Source organism: Dipteris shenzhenensis, chromosome 9 (genome assembly GCF_047967505.1).
Source record: "Dipteris shenzhenensis isolate YYH24624 ecotype China chromosome 9, Dip_SZ_1.0, whole genome shotgun sequence".
In the NCBI taxonomy this organism is placed as follows: Eukaryota; Viridiplantae; Streptophyta; class Polypodiopsida; order Gleicheniales; family Dipteridaceae; genus Dipteris; species Dipteris shenzhenensis.
The window spans coordinates 8,326,660-8,349,657 of NC_141604.1; the positions used below are offsets into that span (position 1 = coordinate 8,326,660).

Below are 22,998 nucleotides of genomic sequence, written 5' to 3' on the forward strand. Positions count from 1 at the left end.
TTGACCTCAGTCAAGGTTCTTAACCACGATCAAAGAGGGTTGACCTCGATCAACGAAAGAATTAATGTGTGCGCACTGTTTTGCATGGTGGGGACACCCACAATGACTAGGATAGTCTAACTATTGATTTTGCACACAAGAGCTAACGATTAATGGTGCCATGGCTATGTGCATTTAATTAATTGTTGCGAAATCTCAATAGTGGTTCATTCTCCCCGTTTTATGGAGCTTAGCTAGCAGCCAGGAGGTGTCCATGTGACCGTGACCTTAGAAGGCTCCAAAGTAGGCTATTGCTAGGTCATTGGCAGAGCTCATGACAATGGGAATTTCAAGTATGTTGTATAATTATCACTCTACATTTAAACAGAGAGGGAACCACCCAAGCCACCCCCCCCTCTTTCCAAAAGCCGGCTAGATAGTATATATTGGTAGCATAGGACAGCATGACACAGGATCTGTGAAGGGTATATGCTATTGTAAAAAAATGAATATACTAAAATGGATTTACCCATCGGTGATGTCAAAGTTTGTTATGCGTTGGATGTTGGATGCAAAGCAATGGAAGGAAGCGGGAATGCAAGGGAGTAGACAACAAGCTCAAAGCAATAGAGTATAGTTGCAAATGGATCATGAGAAAGTACAAGAAATGGGTTTATATGGCCCAAATGCACCCTAGCATCCTAGGTGGACCAATTGGCCTACCTTCCTCAGTCGACTAAAATTCCTAACTACCCTATAAGACCATACCAGGGTTAAGTGGCAACGAACCTCCCTCCACAGTATGGCTGAAGTATCATGGATACATATCAGTAATATGTGGCAACTAAACCATGGTTGCACATGTTCATCCGTGACGGATATAGCAACCTATGATAGTACAACGAAAGCAAAATCTCATGACAAATTGTATCAAGTGTAAAGCTTTTTGAAAAAGCATCAAACTTGGGTCGCGGTAGAGCCTTCATCAAAAGATCTGCTAAGTTATCTTCCGTGGGAACGTAGCAACTGTATATCTCCAACTGACAGTCACTCTCGAACATAGTGATAGTGTATCTCAATGTGCTTGGTACATGCATGAAAACAAGATTACGCGCAATGGCCAAAGCACTCTAGCTATCAGTGTAGATCACCATAGAACATGTCTGGCTGGACATCAAGATCTGCAAGTAACTTGCGGAGCAAAACACACTCAAAAGTACATATGAAGGCTGCCCTATACTCAGCTTCACAACTAGATGTAGCAATTGTAGGCTGCTTCTTGCTGAACCAAGAAATACATAAAGAGCCAAGCATGAAACAGTTGCCAATGTGAGACACCTGTGTGTCGTAACCAGCCCAGTCACTATCCGTTAATGCATGCATAACCAGGACAACTTAGCAAAGCACCCAATGAGGTCATTGTTATCTTAAAAATTAATCCTTGTTGCTGATTGCCCCAAGAAAAGAATGGATAGTATCTTACTTAATCCCATTTGTCTCTGATGACTTTAGAAAAACAAAAAGTTGGGATGGGGTTGACAGTTGCTTGAGGATGGCCTCAAGATTACAAAAGTAGGAGTTGGCAAATACATTTATTACTTATGATGATCATCGTCATTAGCATTGCTCAATATTCCAGATTAGAGAACAATCATTGGTTCAATATTCTTTTTGCGAGAAAAGGACTTCTATTAAGTAGGAACAAAACCGACAGGAGCAAGCTCAAGGCTGAAATACTTCACGCAAGCATGAAAAGAAACACCCTAGAAGGGGCTAATTAAAAGCTCCTTATAGCGAACAAGAAATAAACCAAGGCTGAGGCTGAAAGTACCATGTCAACCCTGCGTTGGACTTAGAGAAAAAAGGGGAGCCTCTCCATTCTCTAAGGAATATAGCCCTCTTGGGTCGTGACGTCCCCTGCATGCTCGTCCAAATAGCCATCATCATATGAATACCATCTGTCCAAATAATGGCCAACGTGTGAGAAGGATGGACCTTGGATCCATCCAAGGCCTCTGTGCATCTGGATCTCCAGTTACGTCACGCTGGAATACGTGCCAGTATCTCCCAAGAAGAATCCACAGAACATGGAAAATTACTAAAAATATCCATGGTGAGTAGTTAATCATCCATAAATGGTGAATTACTGCATGATCTAAAGAGAATAACAACATGGATATTCATCTAAATGTGTGATGACATAACATGAAGGTATGCTAATAGAGCATTTCATGATAGCATGTTTCAGACACGTAAGTCAACAAGTGTGGCTGAATGACATAAAGGAACTTATGCTTGTGTCACTATGAACCTGCAAAATGACCCCAATGGTCATGATTGGTTAAGAACGTTGTCATACATTGTTTACTCAACTCTCAGGTGAGAGAGTTACTATGAGTAGGCAGGTTGTAATCAATGTCTAAATCTACTCAATCGGTCCTTGACTCGTACTGCTCATAATGCCTTGGAGTGTATTCAAAGGATTCCCTAGTTTGCCAAATACAATCTTGAACAAAACACCTGAAATTGAGAAATTGACTGTTAAGCACAAACATGCCATGGCAAGGCTTTCCCCCATAGCAGGTGTGATTGCAGCCCCAATAACGTTACTGGACATCCATTAGAATAGTTACACATAATGTTACACAATTCTCATTCCAACCACGAGCTGAGAGACTTGCTTTTTAAAAACAATAATGACTGACAAGCAATCCTAAACCAGAGGAACATTATGATATCAATCTTGTTTAATACAGAAGCTCTGCCTTCCTTAATAATACCATGAATTTGCAATCACAAACAAGCCAAATGCATAACTTTCAAGCTGTATAACACAAGGAGTTTTGAAAGTGGCTTCATCAGAGCACAAATTTACTATATTCGCATCTGCTCTAAAATCCAATACCTAAAGAGGCTCAGTGTAGGTATTGCAGACCATCCAGGCTGTGCATTTATTAAATTTAACAAATACATCCTCAAAGAAAGACATATAGATGCAAGTAAGAAATAGATGTACCTCGCTTGCCATGGGATCCAAGAGCTCAACCCCTGCATTGTCAAGAAAGTGTGAAGCACAGAGCATTCCCCCACATCCTGCATGGCTCATACCAGGACCGCAGACAGATTTGCGTCTTTCCTGTTCCTGAGACATCAGCCATCCAAAGGGGCCATCCCCACAGTCACCATCAAATGCTGCATCAAAAGATACTGAGCCTTGCTGAACTAGGAACGGGATTGCCTCAAGTAGCTCCTGACAATGATTTAGCCTCATATTTATTGTTGTATTTATTGTTGCATTTTCCTGGTTTAAAAGAGTGCTAGACTCTGTCAATGTTACCACAGAGCTGTTGTCATTCCATGGTGTATGAGATGCCCTTTGAGGCTTAGGAGTTCCCACAGGACGCCACACTCCAATTTGAGAAACCCGAGGGCTGTCATGAATCTCTTCGTCAATATCACCAGCAATGCGTGAAGGAATCCGATCTTTTTTTTTCCTTTCTTGTTGCTGCTTAGAGCCCATCTTTGCATGAGTGCTTGAATCTGCTGTGTAAGCAGCATCAAAAACACTCTCCCTCAAGTTTCCACCAGGACTCTTAGTTAAAGACATGGAGGATAGATTTCTGCAAAAGTGAGTATCCCTACATTGGATGAGAGACAATTGTAACCTGTAACATTCTAAATCTGTTGCAAGCATTATACTGGGAGATTTCGAGGTGCTGTGATCTGCAGCCCTTTGCCTGTATGTATAGCCTTTTATCTCAGTCCATGTACTCCCCTTCAATGATGCCTTTCCTCCTAAAAGTGAAGATGTTTCCAAGGCCACCCTCCCTGGCACACCATGTGATGTAGGAAATGCCGTTCCTTTCATATAATTCACTGCACCACAACTTTTTACCCTTTTTGTGTTTAATTCTCTATCACAAATATTTTCATAAAGTTCTCGTTTCCTTCCAGATACCTCAATTGTAGGAGAAGGTGGTGGATTAACACCATATACATACAAATCAGATGAACCTGAAACATCCATTTGAATTTTCCTTGCTTTAGGTAGATATGGAGATTTGAAAATCGAGTTCTGAAACATGCCTTGTGAGCTTGGAAATGACACGGGGTCATATCCAGGTGCAAAAAGTACCATTGCCTCCAATTTTGGCAGTGAATCGAGTGCCATATTTTGGCTATCAGGGAGGGCTTCTGGTGACTTCTGGAAATCCTTCTGGAAGCCTGAGAGAAATCCCCCCATTTTCTCATCCTTGGAAAAGACAGGCTGCTGTCCTAGTCCCTCTAAAACAGGAATATCAAGAATTGGCAAAAGCAAAGGATCTTGAAAGTCAAGACAACTAAGTCCAGGAGATGTGATTCCTTCCACACAATCTGTAAGAGGGAACATCATTGCCTGAGATTCTGCTGTGCCAGGGGGCTGCAATGAGACAGAATACAAGAAAAACCCATTACTTGAGTGCCTTGATTACTTTTGATGGAGTATATCAGTCTTAAACTGGAAACATTCAATATCAAACTTCCAAATTCAGCTATATATAGCTTTTAAATGACCTCCTTGCTTAGCAAACAAAAGTGCCCACTTCCCATATGCACTGCTCATCTTCCGGAAATGAACTAAATAACGTGATACTTTCCTCTTTTTATGCAATTTAAGGCCGTACAAGAAAAGCATAAATATATGTGTGTAACATACATAGATATACATAAACACAGCATGTATATGCATGTTTGTATGTACGCATGTATGCATGCACACAATACCTGTACATGTACATGTGATGTAAATGGAAATATATAAGTATATGCATGTGTCTATCTTTATATTTCATGTTTGTCCATCTTCATGCATATTTATTTATTTATTTATTTATTTATATTTATACTTATGCATAGCATAAAAACAAATGTCACAATTGCCCAGACACCCACACTCACATCTAGCATACAACATGTGCCTTCAGGTAAGTCAGATTTAAAATAGACCAGAACCTTAAGAGACCAGGGATGCATCGGTTAGGTCCACAACTTTCGTTGGGTTGGCCTACAAGAGGCTACAGCTCGGGTCACTTGGCGAACGATCATCATTCCACAATCCAAGACAACAAAAGCATGTTGAATGGTAGCGAATCTTGAGTGTTATTACTCCAATGCAAGGCTTGCAGCATTCTCACAGATTTCCTTCAGCTTGCATCATGTCGCAGAAACTAAACCCACAAATATTACTACATTGGCAACAGATTGTAAAACAAGTCCCCATCCTCAGCCAACGTGATAGCTTAATATATAACACTCGCAACAGATTGTAAGACAATTCCTCAATCCCAGCCTTCATGAGATCTTAATAGGGTAATGCTTAGCTTGCTGATTTTTATACCGTTGGTGATAGTACTGTCAAGAAAAAGTTATATAAAAGATACGCATGTGACTATAGTCATCTTTACTTTTTCATAGACAGTCCCTGAAGGCATGCTTCACCTCAATGATATCATGGCCTGGCATGAAACTGGCTCTACCCAGAAAGTACATACTACACATATACATTAAAAAACAATCTGAGCTCTGACAATCAATCAAATGAATCTGAAATCAAAACATTTACCATCAATCACCAAAGGAATTAAAAGCATGTGCATGGACATAGTGCTTACTGACTAGGTATGTCCATGTGAGGAAGCACTGAGAAGTAGAATAATACATGATAAAGGAGCAAGATCTTAAGGAGTATCAGCCATGGCCTATGATTAATACATGATGAATACTACACCAGTATATTTCAGACCTTCATTACAGAATCAACGAAAACTATTCCCTTCATTAGAAAAACATGTTTCACATGAAACTCCCAAAGAAACCCTCAGAAAAAAATCAATTAAAATGATTGCCCTACATCACTTGGGTGGTGATCTCACCTCACCAAAACCGAGCCCCTCATCCTCGAAAAAATCACCAAAATCTCCAAATTCTGCAAGAATATCTGCATCATCTCTATCATCTTCAGGCCAGTCCCATGGTGTTCCAACCTGACTACTTGCAGCTTTTGGTGTGCCCACACCCACATTTGGAGATAGGCCCATCCCTGAACCAACACCATCAGTCCGGTTCTGCATAGACCTAGAGACTTCATTTGAGACTTCTCCACCAGAATTGGAGTTCTTCCTCATCGTTTTCAGCACAGGAACTTCACCTTGGGGTGCTCCTCCTGATCGTCCCCACTTGCCAGATCCCATAATATCCTGCAGTAAAGACACAAATTATGTCATGATACTCCCATATCATTGAAGCTTATCATCAAGGCAAGTAAGCTCTTTATACAACTCTAGCAAACTTATCCACTCCCACCCACAGGAAAACAGTTACACACACGCGCACACACACAGGCAGTCCCACCCATCCACCCGCCTCTCTCTCTCCCACCCATCCACCCGCCTCTCTCTCTCTCTCTCTCTCTCTCTCTCTCTCTCTCTCTCAATGTGTCATACTTGAGTCTCGGCTGTGTTGCATATGTGCATATTCCAAATGATTTGAGGACAAAGCTTGATCCAAAGGCTGAAAAATGCATTCTGTTAGGATCTCAACCGAGCCAAAGAGGTATCACGATTACAACCCTGTAACACAAAAGTTTAGAGTGATCAAGGATGTTGTATGCAAAAAAATGGAATCTTGGTATGCACCACCTAATGGAGTTCATAAAATGAAGGTTGAAAAGGATGTTTTTGGCACCAGTGAACAGTAGGAATCATGCAGCTTAAGTGGACCAGGAGAGTCCTCTAGTAATGCTATGAAAGTGAACCCTTGGTCTGAAGGTTTAAAGCTCCAGTGAGACACATTGATTTGTCAACCAAAAATTTAGAAGTAATACCTCATTTCTCTCCATCGTTGCCCCCCTCCCATCACACCACATCCCCTGCTTTTCCTTTTTCCCTACCTCTCCCTACTACTACTTCACTTTTGCAGAATTACAGAGCAAGAGGGCACTATGCTCTTTTTCCTCCCCAATGAAACTAAAAAAGAGAGCAGCAACACAAGAAGAGTTCAAAGAGAGGTAGGTTAGTGTGGCTAGCCCTATCCCCATAAATGAATTAGCAGCTGAGGGAGAGAGATGCTGGTAGGATCAGACATGCAAATGGTTTAAGAGTCTTGGGCTATATTGGTAGAATAGGGAACTGTATGGAAAGCAGACCCTAACTGAGCAGAAGCACCTTAGATCTCTCAGCTAATCTCTCAAAAAACTCCCTCAGAATCCCAGCAAACGCTTACTGAAATAACTCAGAGAATAGACAGCAAATAGAGACGAATAGACCTCATTTTATTCATTCACAACACATGGGCAACAGACCACTCACAAAGAGCAGTAACCACCAGCCAGAAAGCTGGATGCAAAATGGCAATCAAGGAGACTGCAGTTACTCAAAACCACAGAAGGTAAAATCTGTAACGCTGTATGCTCTCACGGGGCCTTTGCAGAGGCTTCAGTTTGCATGAGCGTAGGGGAAAAATGTCAGCCCTTTTATAGGCTAAAGAGAGACCCCAGTCAGCCGACCAACTCTGAAAAATCCCGATCTGTTCCATTCCTCTCCTGGATCTTCTCAAAACAGGCGCAGATATTTCCGCCCTATTTTGTGTCACCCCGCATTGGTTGTCTCTGCTCCACCTGCTGTACCATGTCACAGTTGTCACGCACACAGTCACAAACCTTGCGGGTCCTGTTCCAGACCAGGTTCTTTGCTGAACAGATGCTGTGCACCATCCAGAACCTGCCGCGTGTCCTTGCGGCAGTTCCAGATTGCAGTTTCAGGTGTTGCTGATCCTCCAACCTGCTCAAGGCTGTGTAGACCTGTCTTATCCAGGTAAGCCCATACCCTATAGTGCCCTGACCCCTTGTCCTCCTCATTTGGCAGCTCACAAGTGGGCCAATGACACTCCAACATTCACATGGATAGATTGTCTCCTTTTCAGTATGGCCTCCCAGTCCCTTGGTTTAACTTACCTACCATGAGGCAAACCAACTCCTTCGAGAGGGATCTCAAACAGCTATACACATACAAGACCTGGTTAGCACCTAGTAAGCTTCCAGTGAAGCGCAAATAGCATTACCTACAAATCTCAGAGGAAGGTCTCATTGACACGCCTGGCTACACCCAGATCCACCTCCCCCACGTTTTGAGGATCTCGATCAGGCAGTTCCACATTTTTTCTCACCGTATATGTATTGAAACTGGGGGGCATCCCTCTCGAGCTGCATTTGCACTTTATGCGACTTGCAAGAGGTTCAGGTAGAGGACTTCGCTTTCAGATGTCCTGTGTACTATGAGAACCAGGGCCACCACCATTGTCAAGGCAATAGAAGAATCAAAGAAAATCACAGCCAAGATTGAAGCAAAGATTGAGGCACCTGTTAAAAATGTGGAATTTTTGCCTCAGGTAGTAGTAAGCAGATATAAGCCTTGGACGGTGATAAGACAAAAAGAGCAATAAAATACTAGCACTATGAATAATGTAGGGAGACACATAGGTGCACATAGTTAGCTAGTGATGGGGGTTTTTTTATGGCTCCAAAGACATCTTTTCCCAAAAAAAGATGATATCATGTAAATATTTGACTATGAAATAAAATGTTTGTAGGAACTTCCTATGGGAAGTGATGAAAACGCAATATCGATGCACTCCAGAGCAATGTACCCATGTGTGACGGGGTCGGTGGTTGAATGTCAAATGTAAAAGTTTTTTTTTAATGTGTGTGTGATAAATGATCTTCTGTGCATGGAATGTTGTCATGTCAATATCTGTGTTACATCCAATGTGGTAAATTTGTGGGCATGCATGAAAATACCTTGTTTTGAAGGATGGTTGTGTGCTAATGAAATGTGACCCCAATTGTGTGAGAAAGGTCTTGGTGCAATGTTTTTTTAGGCAAAGTAGAAGAGTGGTAAAAGGAGGCAATGACGTGGAAAATTTACGTAGAGAGGTGGCTTGCATGAGGAAGCTACAACTTTACGTGGAGCCAATGCTGCAATACGTGGGGACTTGGCTCATTACGTGGGTGGCAGAAGGATTTTCCAAAAGGAGTTGACGCTGCGTTATAGAGGGGGAGCGCAGATGGTAGAGAAGGGGAGAGAGGCTTTCCAAAAAGCAGGAGAGAAGGTGACGACTCTGGTTTTTTTTAAAGAAGAGGAGGTGTGCACTAATTGCACGTCGCTGGTGATCTACGCTGCCTTCTGCGCTGATTGTGAGAGAGAGCTTTGCTTACTTGAGGCGCACGTACAAAGCTTGCCCCCGCCTTCGATGGATTTCTGTCATTGGTATTTGAAGAGCTGCTGATCGCTTGTTCTTGAGGTGAACGAGAATTTGAGGAGAAAAGCCAAAGGATTGCGCAGGAGATTGCTCATACACTGAGGAGAGATTGCTGCGTACGTGAAGACAACGCTGATTGGGAAGTTGCCCATACGTGTGGACAAGGAAGGGTGAGGACCTGTTCGACTGAAGTCATGATCTGCAGGAGTTGTGGCTCATTCCTATCGCTTATGGTTCCACATATGTGCTTTATTCCTGTCTGACTGAGTCTTGTTCATCGTGTCACTTGTGCCATCTCAGTTGAGAGTCTTCCTGGTGTCTTTGTGCTTGTTTGTGGCCTGTTGAGGGTATCATCTCAAGTCATTGTGGTCCGGGTACATGCTCTGGGCGTTGTGCATTTGCTCTATTTCTATTGGAGCCCATATTGCTAGTCTGATCCCATAGGGAGTCCCGACCTCATCTACAGAGCTAATTGAATTATAGTGATTTGCTGGTTGTTTTTTCTCTCCTTTTGCTTTCATGAACGTTACTCTTGGCTGTCTAAGGCATGACCATGCATGCTGAACTAGTAAACATTTCCATTAAATGAAAAAGAGTTGCTTCGCACCTGTCTTGTCTTCAGTTGCATAGGCTCTTCACTAGGTTCCCTACCACTTTTCTTTCATCAACGGTTACCGAGTAAATCTTCAAGAATAAGAGCAAGAGCAGGAGCAGGAGCAGGAACAAAGCCCTCAGCCTCAAATTGGTGGAGCTAGGGACGGTGCAACCAGCCCCTTGGACATAGCCAAGGAACACATGCATGAGAAATTAGAATTGGAACAAACACACAATGAGAGAGCCTGGAGGGTGGGAAAGGGTGACACACGGGAGAATTCTTGATCATCAAGTTCAGGTATGGCAAAGAGGCTAACCTGAATCTTCATCATTGACCTCACACATATGTAAAAAGAGGAGCCGAAGAAGGCCTTAAGAAGCCCATGGAAGCTGGGGCCAAGGGCGAACGGGCAATGTACAGGGATGGGAGAGTAATCATACAGGACTGCAGGCTTCCTCTACTTACCAAATAAGGATATCCAATCTAGCACAGCACAGTTCTCAGTATCTGCACACACAAGCAACACTGCATTTTACGTTTTTCCTCAGCCAAAGTGCCATGGTTTATCTAAGTACCTCAAAGCCCTTCATCTCATCTAGTCCATCATCTGTGGGCTGTCCAGCAGAGACTTGTGCCTGCTTGAAGCCTATGGCCATATTCCCCTTCATCACAAGCGATTCAGCATCTGCTTCAAGTTCCCCCGGTCCTACCCCCGCTTCAGCATCACTGTCACTTGAACTGCTGCTGCCATGGCTACTGCTATTTTCGATGCTGCTTCCGCCACTACTGCTGCTACTGCTGCTACTGCTCTTGCTATTAGGGGTTTTAATCCCACAAGATGCATTTGTACTGGTAAGTACGCCGTCTAACATCTCATGGCTGGATGTCTTATGCACTCTACACCTGCAATACGAGAAACCTTCAACAAGATTCGAGAATTGCCTCAAAATATAGGAAAGAAGAATTCAATGTTCTAACATCACAGCCAAAATCCGCCAGTAAATAAACCAGAGTGCCCTACCAAGACGAACAGGAGCTGGCAGCTGTAAAGCCTACTTGAAGGTCATCCTCAATCCATGTGGTGCCCACCCACCTTTGCATCCAACACCTGTATTAACAAACACAAGTCCATGTAATACTTGATTTAAGATAGCCTAAATGATAAAAAGTGGTCACGCAGATTACCTCTTCAAGTATATCTTTGCTGGCACGATGGGCACAAATGGAAAAAGCACAGCTTCATGTGGATACAGCAATACTTTTTCTACTAGGTGATTGTCATTTGAGCAAGCCCGATCCTCCCTGTCTAAGGCTACTATCTCACTTTTTATTACAGTCTGTTCTGAATGAAGACTCCGGCTTGTAGCTGATATCACATTGCCTTGTAGTGCAGCCAGGTTTGCATTGCTGCCATGCCCAAAGTAAACCTCTGCGTGAAGACCATATGTTGAACTTCTCCCATGGTAGCAAGATGAGACCAAATGAAGAGGTACATCAGTTGCCAGATCATCGTTTACAGCCTTCAGCTTACTGCAATAGAAGTGTCACTGATGCTATGAGCCTTCAGGTCGAGCGATCCATAAATCTGCAAGCCCCACCCTGAGGGCAAGGTTACAGCATATTTTTCTCACACAAGCTGCCATACAAACATGCTAAGCAAACACATGGCTCAATAGGGAAAACACTCTATCTGATCATGCACATGCACTCATCTTCTGCTAAATTACCTGCCGCGCAGACTACATTTTCAGGTGAATGCTTCATCAAGTTACCCATTAGGACCAACAGATGTCATTTATCCGCAAACAATCATTCATGATCGAAGCACCATAAAGACAAAAACATAATAATGCTAACCAGAATGAAGCACCCAAATTTTGCACTAAAAAACAATTTGCTCTTTTCTACACATGGACATACCTTTGTGAGACCCACTTTCAGGTTGAAGCAAATTTATGCAAGCCATCCATCAAGCGGTATGGAGTCCACAAAACCAAAAAAGAAAAGCAAAATAATTTACTCACACAAGCTGCACCATACCAGCATTCCCCATTCAATATTTTGAAATCTGTAGCTATACTTCAATGATGCACAATGTTTAGGATAGACATGCAGTTTATTCTTTATAATGTCCAATGGATAGCCAGAAAACAAACAGATTGGAACGAAATTGATGCAAGTCATCCATCTTGTGTGTAAGTAAAGAAACAAGAAATTTGATTTAGTTACGCCGCACTACACAAAGTATCTGCAGCATTTATCTAGATGAATGCAGGAACATGCCCAAACTCATCCCCTAAAAACACAACATAATGCAGTTTCAATCTCATGATAGTCACTCATAAGGTTGAAAACCATAAACTCCATCATGCATAGCAAGGACTAGCTACTATGGCATCCCCACTGACGTCATCAGCGCCCAAAAGTGAGTGTAGACCATAGTATAAACCTATGCTCTCACACATAGAAATCCATACACCCACACATACTTGAGCATCCATTTATACAAAGTCTTCAACCTGAGTTTCTGTCAGCACTCTAGAGGTGAATGGCAGACTCAGCCATGACGAAGGCTAGCACCAAAGGAGAAGCCTAATTAAAAAGTAGTCCAAAATCTCTTCATTTAAGCTACAACTTCTTGTGAAGAGTAATCGATTTCAGTGTAATCTCTCCCAGACAAGCATTTAAATATGGTTGATAGGGCAACGCACCACTTAAGATAGAAAAAATTATCACAATACCAGCAGACCGCAACATGGACAAAAACTTCACAAGGTGAAATTGCATGTCCGCTAATACGGCAAAAGCATATATCTAGATGAATCCAAGAACATGCCCAAATCATCCTCTAAAAACACAACATAGTGCAATTTCAATCTCATGATAGTCACTCATAGGTTGAAAACCATAAATTCAATCACGCATAGCAAGGACTAGCTACTGTGACATCCCCACTGACGTCATCAGCGCCCAACGGTGGGTGTAGACCATAGTATAAACATATGCCCTCACACATACAAATCCACACAGGAACACATACTTGAGCATCCATTTATACAAAGTCTTCTTACTGAGTTTCTGTCAGCACTCCGGAGGTGAAGGGCACACTTAGCCATGACGAAGGCTAGCACTAAAGGAGAAGGCTAATCAAAAAGTAGTCCAAAATCTCTTCATTCAAGCTGCAATTGCTTGTGAAGACTAAACGATTTCATTTTATGAGAGGATGTTGATGTGATAAGAAAGAAAGTAATAATTTACATAGGGTTTTAACTTGTTTGGTACTTATTTTTTGTGGAGGAAGATAGTCGCAGACAAGCCATCATGTTGCTCCATAGACTTTGGGTCCAGCTTGCCTCACAAGTTAAGGGGTGGAGGACTAGTAGATTTCTATGTGGCAGGTCAACATCTCGCTTCTCTAAGTCCCATAGATCCTGCCTTCCTAGGCAAGTAAGTTAACAGGCATCCCTCTAAGACCATTGTCCCTCCCGTACCACTACCCACGTCCGCTCCTTATGTGCGACATATCATTGTTGCAAGTAGATCCATCTCTCCTCTACCTATATAGCTGATCTCGAAGTCGAGCCTCGAAATCTCTGAAGCGTACCACCAAGGATTGGTCTTTGGTGGGGTTGTGTTATATGCACCAGGCCTCCTCGATCCCATCTCCTATACATGCACGGTGGAGGTCACAAAACTTAAAAGTGGTGGCACCTGTGACGGCGCTAGGGGTACGAGTTGATATTGAGAGCCTTACTCTCTATTGTTACTAAAGTAAGGTGGTTGCAACGGCTGCCTTTGCAAGCTCTCATTTCACAACATCCATCCCCTTGGAAGTCTCCTCAATAGCGGAGTACATCGTGGCAATGCACTCCTCCATAGATGTACTACTCGCTAGGGTCATGCTAGCTGTCGTCGAATGTCATCTACCTACTTCCAGAGATCCATGACCTATGTGGTGGTGTTGTCAGCCTGATTCCCGCTACTGCTGCGAGTCACTCTGCAATCATTCGCCGTTAATCTCTCTCTCCAACAAGGGTAATTTAAACTGAACGTGATATTCAACGCTCTCTCTCTCTCTCTCTCTCTCTCTCTCTCTCTCTCTCTCGTGCAAACACACTAGGGACCCCCCCGAAGGATTTTATTTCACAAGTAAAATCTCAGTACAAGCTTAAGCTCCAAGGCTGAAAGCCGTGAGGAATCTTTACAAAGAGCTCTTAGGTCTCACTTTCTTGGCAACATGCCACTTGTCATAATCCTAGCCTAAATCCTAGTTACATGCCTCAAGGGCAACTTTGGAGCCTTCATAGCATTTGGTCACACGAAGTATCTCCTGATTTCTTGCTAAGCTCCATAAGGCTTTGGGTTTTCAACCCCTCTTGGTACCTGCAACACATTAATCAGACATACCCCCATGGCACGCATTAACTGTTAACGCTTGCATGCAAATAAAAATCTTTAGACTAATCCTAGTCACTGTGGACGTCCTCACTAAACACACGTGCGCACATAACATAGAAATGCTCTAGTTGACCAACTTCAAACCTCTTGACCGTAATTAACGAGCTTTGACCATGGATTGACCATGGATCAAGGCGCCTTAATTAAAGCCAAAACTCTCCGGCCGGAGTCGGGAATATCAAGAGTTCTTCTTTTATTAGCACTGCGCCGTTAGGGACAGAGCTCTAGCTACTAGAAAGATACTATTTTGTAGGCCCTTTGAAAGGGGGACAACAGCAGTTTAGTACTCAGCCACTTGGGGGCAGTGCTGTAGGCACGTGTGCCTCTTGTTTATTTATGTTCAAAGAGTTATATTTTATTGGTCAAAGTATTGACTACAGTCAAAGATACTTAACTCCAACCTAACCTTAGTTAGAGAGACTTGGCTTAGGCCAAGAGGGTTAACTAGAGCGTAATACAACTGACTTGGGTCAGAGGGTGTTAACTTCGGTCAACGAGACTTGGCTTACGCCAAGAGGGTTAACTACGGTTAACCAAGATGTGCCAACTTAGGTTGGAGAGAATTTGCCATAATTAAGGCGCCTTGACTGTCAGTCAAGCCCCTTAATTATGATCAAGAGGGTTGACCTTGGTCGACCACAAAATTTGTTCTATATTATGTGCACATGTTTGCCTGGTGGGGATGCCCACAGCAACTAGGATTAGTCCACAGATTATTACTTGCATGCAATGCGCTAATCAAGGTTGTGGGCTTTAGTTAATTGTTGCAGGTACCAAGAGCAATATGGAGCTTAGCAAGCATTCAGGAGGTCACCCACGTGACCAAGTGCTACGAGGAGTTCAGAGTTGCCCTTAGGTGGCATGTAATTAGGAAAGTAGATTAGAAATTTGACAAGTGGCATTTAGCCAAAGAAATGAGCTATGAGCTCTTTGTAAAAATCGATTCAGCATTAAACTGAAGCTTGTAATTACATTTTCTGAACCAATAAAGACCTTCGAGGGGGTCCAGCCCGACTATTGTCCTGGCCCCTAGTGCTGTGTGTGAGAGAGAAGAGAGAAAGAGAGGGAGAGAGAGAGAAGCAGCAGGGGGAGGCGGGAGCAGCAGGAAGGAGGGCTGAAGGCTGGAGGAGGGGGAGCTGTAGAGTGGCGAGATTGGGCTGCAGGGTGGCAGGACCGAGCAGCAGGTGAGGGGAGAGGGGGGGGGGGGGCGGGCGGACACACACACAAAGAATATATATACACGTACTCAAATATAGACACGTACATCTGCATTTAAAATTGCCCTTATCCCTGCTCACCATGTTTCACATGCATGAACTACTCCAATATGCACCCTTACAAACAGCAAACCATTAAAGACAGGGCACTTAACCTTATGGAAAAAGATGATGGACAACAGGCTAACATAATACCCTTGACAAAATCAAATTAGAAATTGGAAAAGCCATGAAATAAGGCACCGCGTAGGCCTGATGTACAGAGTAATTCAATTTTGTAGAAGATAGAGGGGGAGTTTTTTTTGTTTTGGGAGAATGGGGGGAGAAAAGGGGGAGGGGGGGGGAGAGAGAGAGAGAGAGAGAGAGAGAGAGAGAGATTTATTAACGTCTACGGGAGGCCTTGCGGGCCTATGAGACATAGTCCAAAACAAAAGTAACTCATACAAGGTGCTATGGGCTGAAGCAAAGGGCTCACTAAGGCCCTTGCTGAGAGCTGAAGTGCTGAGAGAGAGAGAGAGAGAGAGAGAGAGAGAGTCCAATGGGGGGCACATGCAAATTGATAACTCCAAAGAAAACAAAATATCCTGGCATTATGTACCCAAAGACATAAGCTTGCATAAAGGCATGAACTCACCTCTCATAAAGTTGGTGAACAAGATCGCCCGAACAGCATCCACTAAGCTCCCCAATCAGACCATGTGGAGCAACCACGACTGCCCAGAAATCAGCCAACATGAGGAAGCATAAGCTTCATACAATTTGTCAACTTTCATCAAGACAAGTTCTACATGCTCATTTTCTTCAAGAATACGATAAGACAGTGCTCTCTTCATTTGGATACTTGTCTTAACCCTTAAATAAAGACCAGGAAGACCAGAACCTTCAGTATTTCAAAGAGCAGGGGAAAGGAAAAAGAAGGTTTTGTTTCTTTCTAATTAGGGGACAGCAAATATTGTCCAGCTACGGCAAAAGCCTTGCACAAGTCAATTATGGCCGAGTCCTGCGAAACACAGCAAAAGACCTCAATGCAATACAAACAGATTTGATCAGCCACACTCATCGATCCAGACTGGTCAGACAATTGATATTTGTTAGCTTGCAGAAAGTTACGATACTTCATCCCTAGTCTGGCACTGATTTGAGCATCCGCTGTTTGCCATAGCCACTACGTTGCAACTTTCCGTAAATGTCAAACTGGCTCAATCTCAGTGAATGCTTTGTACATGCAATCTTTCCGTACCATCACATATTTCACATAAATCTGCATCAACCCTTCATGTACTTTCATTGAAGGCTCTAATTTCTTGCCTTATAATATCGAAATTGAAGTCATTCAGCATGGTAATGATACATCATGTCAATAGTCCGAGCTCCTACTCCCCAAAAAACGTGTTTAGGCAAACCCTATAAACATTTCTTGTTGCCTGCTCAAGAAACAAGCTATTTGTTGAAGGTTCATCCTCAGCACTTCTGACGTATAACCTTGTGTTCCAGAACAGGGAACATGCCTGAACTGATCATGTGGAAGCAAAGCAAACAGCAGTTTTTGCACCCATAAACAGAACACATGGAAGCAAAACAAACAGCAGTCTTTGCACCCATAAAGCAACCTTTCCACGCATGATAGTCACCCATGTGAACAGGGAGCATGCGGAAGCAAAAAAAAAAACAGTCTTTGCACCCACAAAGCAACCTTTCCAGGCATGATAGTCACCCACCATTTTAAAACCTTCAACTACATGATGGAGTGCAAACTACCATGGGATCCCCATTAATGCCATGTATGTAGGCCATCTTCTCCCGATCGTAGTGATGCCCTATGGGCCCTGGTATGTGCCTTGTAGGCATAGTTATAGGCACTTTAGTGTTTTAGTGCCTTTTATGCCACATAGGACATTTAGTCCTATGTGACACCTAGGACACTTAGTCCTAGGGTCTATCTTCATGTACCTTGTACTTTCATTTCTTCCAAGTAGTTGACGTGACGACCTTTCAGCCTTGACTCTTGTACTTGCTCCCACACTCACCGTACCTACAGTGGTATCAAAGCTCCTAGGACTTGCTCCCCTGCCTCCGGATCTGCATTGCTCACAGCCTTCAATAGCTCGAGTCGTGTTCCATCCGTACAGTCCGTACGACTATACGGATGTCCATACAGATCCCACGCCCTGCCGTACCGCTACGCTCCTCGCTTCTCTGCCCGTTGCATCTACTAACGTACATGCACCGTACAACAGTACATGCACCGTACTTGCACCGTACCTATGATGTACAAAAGTATATGTGCCGTACAACGGTACATGTGTTGTACCTGTGCCATACAACGATACGTACGCCATACCTACGTCATACAACCGTACCTACACAGTAGCTGTTCCGTACAGGTGTACCTGCACACGTACATGCTTTCGTACAATTATACATGCGGGCGTACCTACCTTTCGTACACATGTACCTACATATCAGATGTCCGTACAGCTTGTATCTACCCGTACAGACTCCGCACGTGCGAATCTCCAACAGATTGCCTATAGCCATTCAGGTTGTTTTGGCATTGTCACATTTGGGTCAAATTTGCATTGGCCCTTTGATTTGGGCTGGAAATTTGCAGGACATTCACTTGCAAACATTTGCTATCATTTTTTGGACAGCCAGCTCTTTGTAGTGATAGCCTTGAGGCTTTTGTGTTTTCAGGTCTTTTCTTTTCAGGGTATCCCATTTGCAATGGCTGGCAACAATCATGATCTATTTGGCATTCTTCGTGAAGATGATAAGTTGGATGGCACCAACTATCCGATGTGATCTTATCTTATGAAACATATTCTTGTTGCAAGGCATTTTTAGAATATTGTTTCTGGGGTTGATCTGAGGCCAGCCAATGCTACACTGGCTGCCCCTACTGCTGGTCCCTCTGCAGAGGGTACTCCTCCTGATTCTTTATCCTCTAGCACCCCTCTTGTTGCTCCTCCAACTCGGGAACAAACAAGATAGGATGCAAGAGATGCAAATGCACATTCCTGTATTGCTTTATCATGCAAGAGAATCATTATTCTACACATCCGATCTTGCAGGACAGCAAAGGATGGTTGGGACAAATTGGCTTCTCTTTATCAGATTCACAATGAGGCACGTGTTGCATATTTAAGAAGGTAATTGCAAGAAGTCAATATGAATGATGGTGACTCTATGGATGCATACCTGACAAAGGTCAAGGACCTCATGGAACAACTTGCCAATATTGATGAGGTGGTGCCAAATTCTGAGCTTGTAGTACCACATTGAATGGACTGCCAGATACATATCAAGGGTTTGCTACAACCCTTCGATTAGTGGCCATGGGTAATCCATACCACTACTCTTTTGATCAACTAGTCACTTTGCTTTTGCAGGAAGAGCAAAGCCGTGCTAATAGGCAAGCTATTATTCCTGATCATGCATTTGCTTCACAGCAGACATGAAAAGGCAAGGCTTCCAAGCTTATGGGCAAGCCTAAATATGCGCCTAACAGTGGCAATTCCTCCAATGCATCTAAAAGTACAGCAGATAAGTCAAAGAAGAAAAGATGCAACTATTGTCGCAAGCCCGGGCATGAAATTTCAGAATGCACGAAACGCATTGCTTCGGAGAAAAAGAAAGCAGGATTGACAGTTAATGCCTCACATGCAATTGAATCCCATGAGCCAGCAGATGCCTCACATGCACATGCTCTCCAGCATGATTGGGCATAGGCTGTCCATTGCTCCTTTGATCCCTCCCAAGTTGATGCATTCTTTACTGCTAATGATGCTCAATCTTGGTATTTTGATAGTGGTGCTTCCAAGCATGTCACATCTTGCAGACAGTTGTTTCATTCCTTAGCTAATGCACCTAGAGGGGGGACTGTCACATGTGCTAATAATGCCTCCTATGCTGTAAAAGGAATTGGAGATGTGCAGCTCACATCCATTTCAAGCCATCCTGTCACTCTGACTAATGTTCTTTTTGTGCCCGGAATTGAAGTCAACTTGATTTCAATTTCAGCAATTGCCACTTCAAGTTTCAGAGTGATTTTTGATGGCTACAAATGCCTAGTATATGATCTTCGTGATGACAATGCCATACTTCTCAATAGCACTTTGAAAAAGGAACTTTATCACCTTGATGATCACTCAGCTGCACTCTCTATTGAAGCATTTGCTATTTCAGATTCACAGCTTGCTAAAACTCATCTTTGGCATGAGAGAATGGCTGAATATGGTTGAGAATGAATCAGGATGCAAGCTTGTCACCCTCAACACAGATAAGGGGGGAGAGTATATGTCAAAGGATTCTGATGCATTTTTGTCTTCACGGGGCATTGTTCACTCATTACACTCCTCAGCATAATCATGTTCCTGAAAGAAAGAACATGTCCACTATGAAGATGGCCAGATGCATGCTTAAGGCCAAGTCCTTGCCCAATAATTTTGGCCTGATGTAGTGATGTGTGCCAACTATGTGTTGAATAGATCACCTACAAGGGCATTGAGGACTGTTACACCTTGAAGCATGGAAAGGCGGGAAGCCTTCACTTTCACACATGAGAGTTTTTCGGTCTCTTGCATATGTTCATGTTAAGCTTGATGACAAGGCAATCAAATGCATATTTATTGGTTACACCTAGGAGAGCATACCAACGAAATACTGGGAAGATTGTTGTCAGTAGAGATGTAATCTTTGCTGAACATTCAGCTTCTCCTCTTGTGGACTGCAAAGCTAAGCCAGAAGTTGACATGTTTGATGCCTTGGACTCTTGTTTACCTCTGCTTCCCTCAGAAGGAGACTTTGACCAGTCACTATCCGTGTAAGCATGCATGGTAAGTGAACCCTGATCACCATAGAAGAGGGCTAAATCCTGAGTGCCTCTGAGATATCTGAAGACTCTCTTCACTGCCTGCCAATGCTGTGAACTGGGCATGTGCATGAACTTGTTGAGCTGGGATACTGCATACTGTAAGTCAGGTATGGTGTGGCATAAGTAAATGAGGCATCCAACAGCCTGCTGGTAAAGAGTGATATCACATGGTGGGCCCCCATCATGGGCTGAAAATTTGAAGCCAAGGTCCATTGAAGTAGAGATTGGCTTGCAATCCTCAAACTGAAAACGATCAAGGAGCTGTCCAATATACTTAGACTGTGGCATCATGATACCGACAACATAGCAGATATGTTTACAAAGGTACTTCCTCGTCCCAAGTTCGAAGTCTTCCGATAGGCTTTACACTTGGTTCCCTTTGTTACATAATCTGACATACCTTGTACATTCATCGGTGGCTATATCCTTTTGGATAAACATGTGCCACCATGATCAGAAAATACCAGGTATTCTGAGACGTTTCCAGAATACTTCAGCCCATACCATGGAGGGGGGTTTGTAGGCCATCTTCTCTTGGTCGTAGTGATGCACTATGGGCCCTGGTATGTGCCTTGTAGGCATAGTTATAGGCACTTTAGTGTTTTAGTGCCTTTTATGCCACACAGGACATTTAGTCCTATGTGACATCTAGGACACTTAGTCCTAGGGTCTATCTTATGTACCTTGTACTTTCATTTCTTCCCACTAGTTGACGTGACGGCCTTTCAGCCTCGACTCTTGTACTTGCTCCCACACTCACCATACCTACAATGTACAGACCATAGCCCATCCCCCCCCATATAAGGCAGCCCACAACTATTGGTAACCATCAAATCCATGACTTCAGCCATCTAAAACAGTTAGTGGCTGCAATAAACCAGCTTGGAAATCTGTTTTGCTGGCATGACAAGCTATGTTCTCATACACACTTATACACCTACACATACTTTTGTTTATACTGGGGTCTATACCTGATTCATTGCAATGAAGGAGGCAGGGCAGATTGGTGTAGGGGATAGAATTGGCAGAGGGAAGAGAGAGGAAGAGATTGAGTGAGAAGTGCGGAAAGGGGAAGAGGGAGAGGAAAAGAGAGAGAGGACGATGAGGGGAAGAGAGAGATAGAGAGAGATTGGAAGAGAATGTAGGCAACACGTGGGAGGAAGGAGAAGGGAGAAGATGGGATTAGATGTCACATCAAATGGTGAGTACAAAGGTTGGGGAGGTGGACTGATATAGTGTCCCTCCGCACTATCTCCTTTTTGCCCTCTCTACGTTTGAACATCCCCTAAAGGAATTAGCCTAACCCTCACTAACTTGGCCCAATCATGGCCTTCATTACATCCATCACTCGTCAAAAACAAATTTGTCCTCAAAATTGCAGGTGATGGTTAGGCACCAAGGCCCCTGCTGTAAAAAGGGCATACTTTATCATGCATGCCACTGCGATCAAAATGAAATGTGATATATTCTTTTGCCTTGGGTGCTCTGGCACCTCCAGGGCCATGTGGCTGGTAATCCATCCTGGCAAGATCATCATTCGTAATCACATGAGTTCGAGTTGTGCCCATGGGTTTTGTTTTGCACGATGCATTGTGTTTTGCTGTCCACTTTCGTCCACATGGGAAGCATTGCTTGCTTTTCCATATACCCTACATCTTAGCTTCAATGAGTTGTCTTTGCATTGCATCTCTAGATATTCTGTCCTTACAAAATGTGAAGAACGGAAATCGTCTTTATTATAGCTGCAGAGTTTGGACTCACTCCATGAGTTTCTCTAATCCCAATATCCCCTGGATCTAGAGGTCTCACATATGAGACAACATAGGGCTATGCTAGCATGTACATATTTTGTATTACTTTCAAGATGGCACAATCGCTGAAACATGGTGCATCTAGCCTCTGAACAGCCAAATAACCTGAGAGAGACAATTCAGGTCTGCTAGGAGTCATGTAGGGATGGTCCCATAAACTTTCCTTGTCACTGGATACACCAAAGTCCAACCCCCAGACAACAAAATAGTCACACACATTGTTTGAATCTATTTTGGTAGACCAAGGAGGGGGCATTGGATGAAACAACAAAATGCTAGATCCCATTTGACCTCCTTTTGCTTCGGGCTGAAAAGGGTTAGCTGTCCAGATATCTGAAGACTCTCTTCACTGCCTGCCAATGCTGTGAACTGGGCATGTGCATGAATTTGCTGAGCTGAGATACTGCATACTGTAAGTCAGGTCTGGTATGACATAAATAAATAAGGCATCCAACAACCTGCTGATAAAGAGTGATATCACATGGTGGGCTCCCATCATGAGCTGAGAATTTGAAGCCAGGGTCCACTGGAGTAGAGATTGGCTTGCAATCCTCGAACTGAAAACGATCAAGGAGCTGTCCAATATACTTGGACTGAGACATCATGATACCCCCCTCAACATGAGCAAACTAAATGCCCAAATAATAATGGAGCTGTCCCATAGCTGACATGTCAAAAATCTGCTGCAAATCAGCCTTGAAAGCTGCAATTTGCTGAGTATATGGGCCCGTGATGAGCATATCATCCACATATAAAATCAGCACTAAAAAA

At 43.3% G+C, this 22,998-nt stretch overlaps 1 protein-coding gene across 2 annotated transcripts in view; it reads right to left on the reverse strand.

Moving 5' to 3' along the window:
- GCT (RNA polymerase II transcription mediator) overlaps positions 1–22,998 on the reverse strand; it is a 79,515-nt gene that overhangs the window by 10,144 nt on the left and 46,373 nt on the right. For both annotated transcript variants that reach the window (XM_087378771.1, XM_087378770.1), the window contains exons 10-15: positions 16,178–16,256; positions 11,054–11,398; positions 10,890–10,976; positions 10,444–10,771; positions 5,892–6,215; positions 2,996–4,399 (exon numbers count right to left, since the gene is read on the reverse strand). In XM_087378771.1, coding sequence (XP_087234897.1) covers positions 2,996–4,399; positions 5,892–6,215; positions 10,444–10,771; positions 10,890–10,976; positions 11,054–11,398; positions 16,178–16,256 — 2,567 coding nt within the window. The remainder of the gene's footprint in view (positions 1–2,995; positions 4,400–5,891; positions 6,216–10,443; positions 10,772–10,889; positions 10,977–11,053; positions 11,399–16,177; positions 16,257–22,998) is intronic.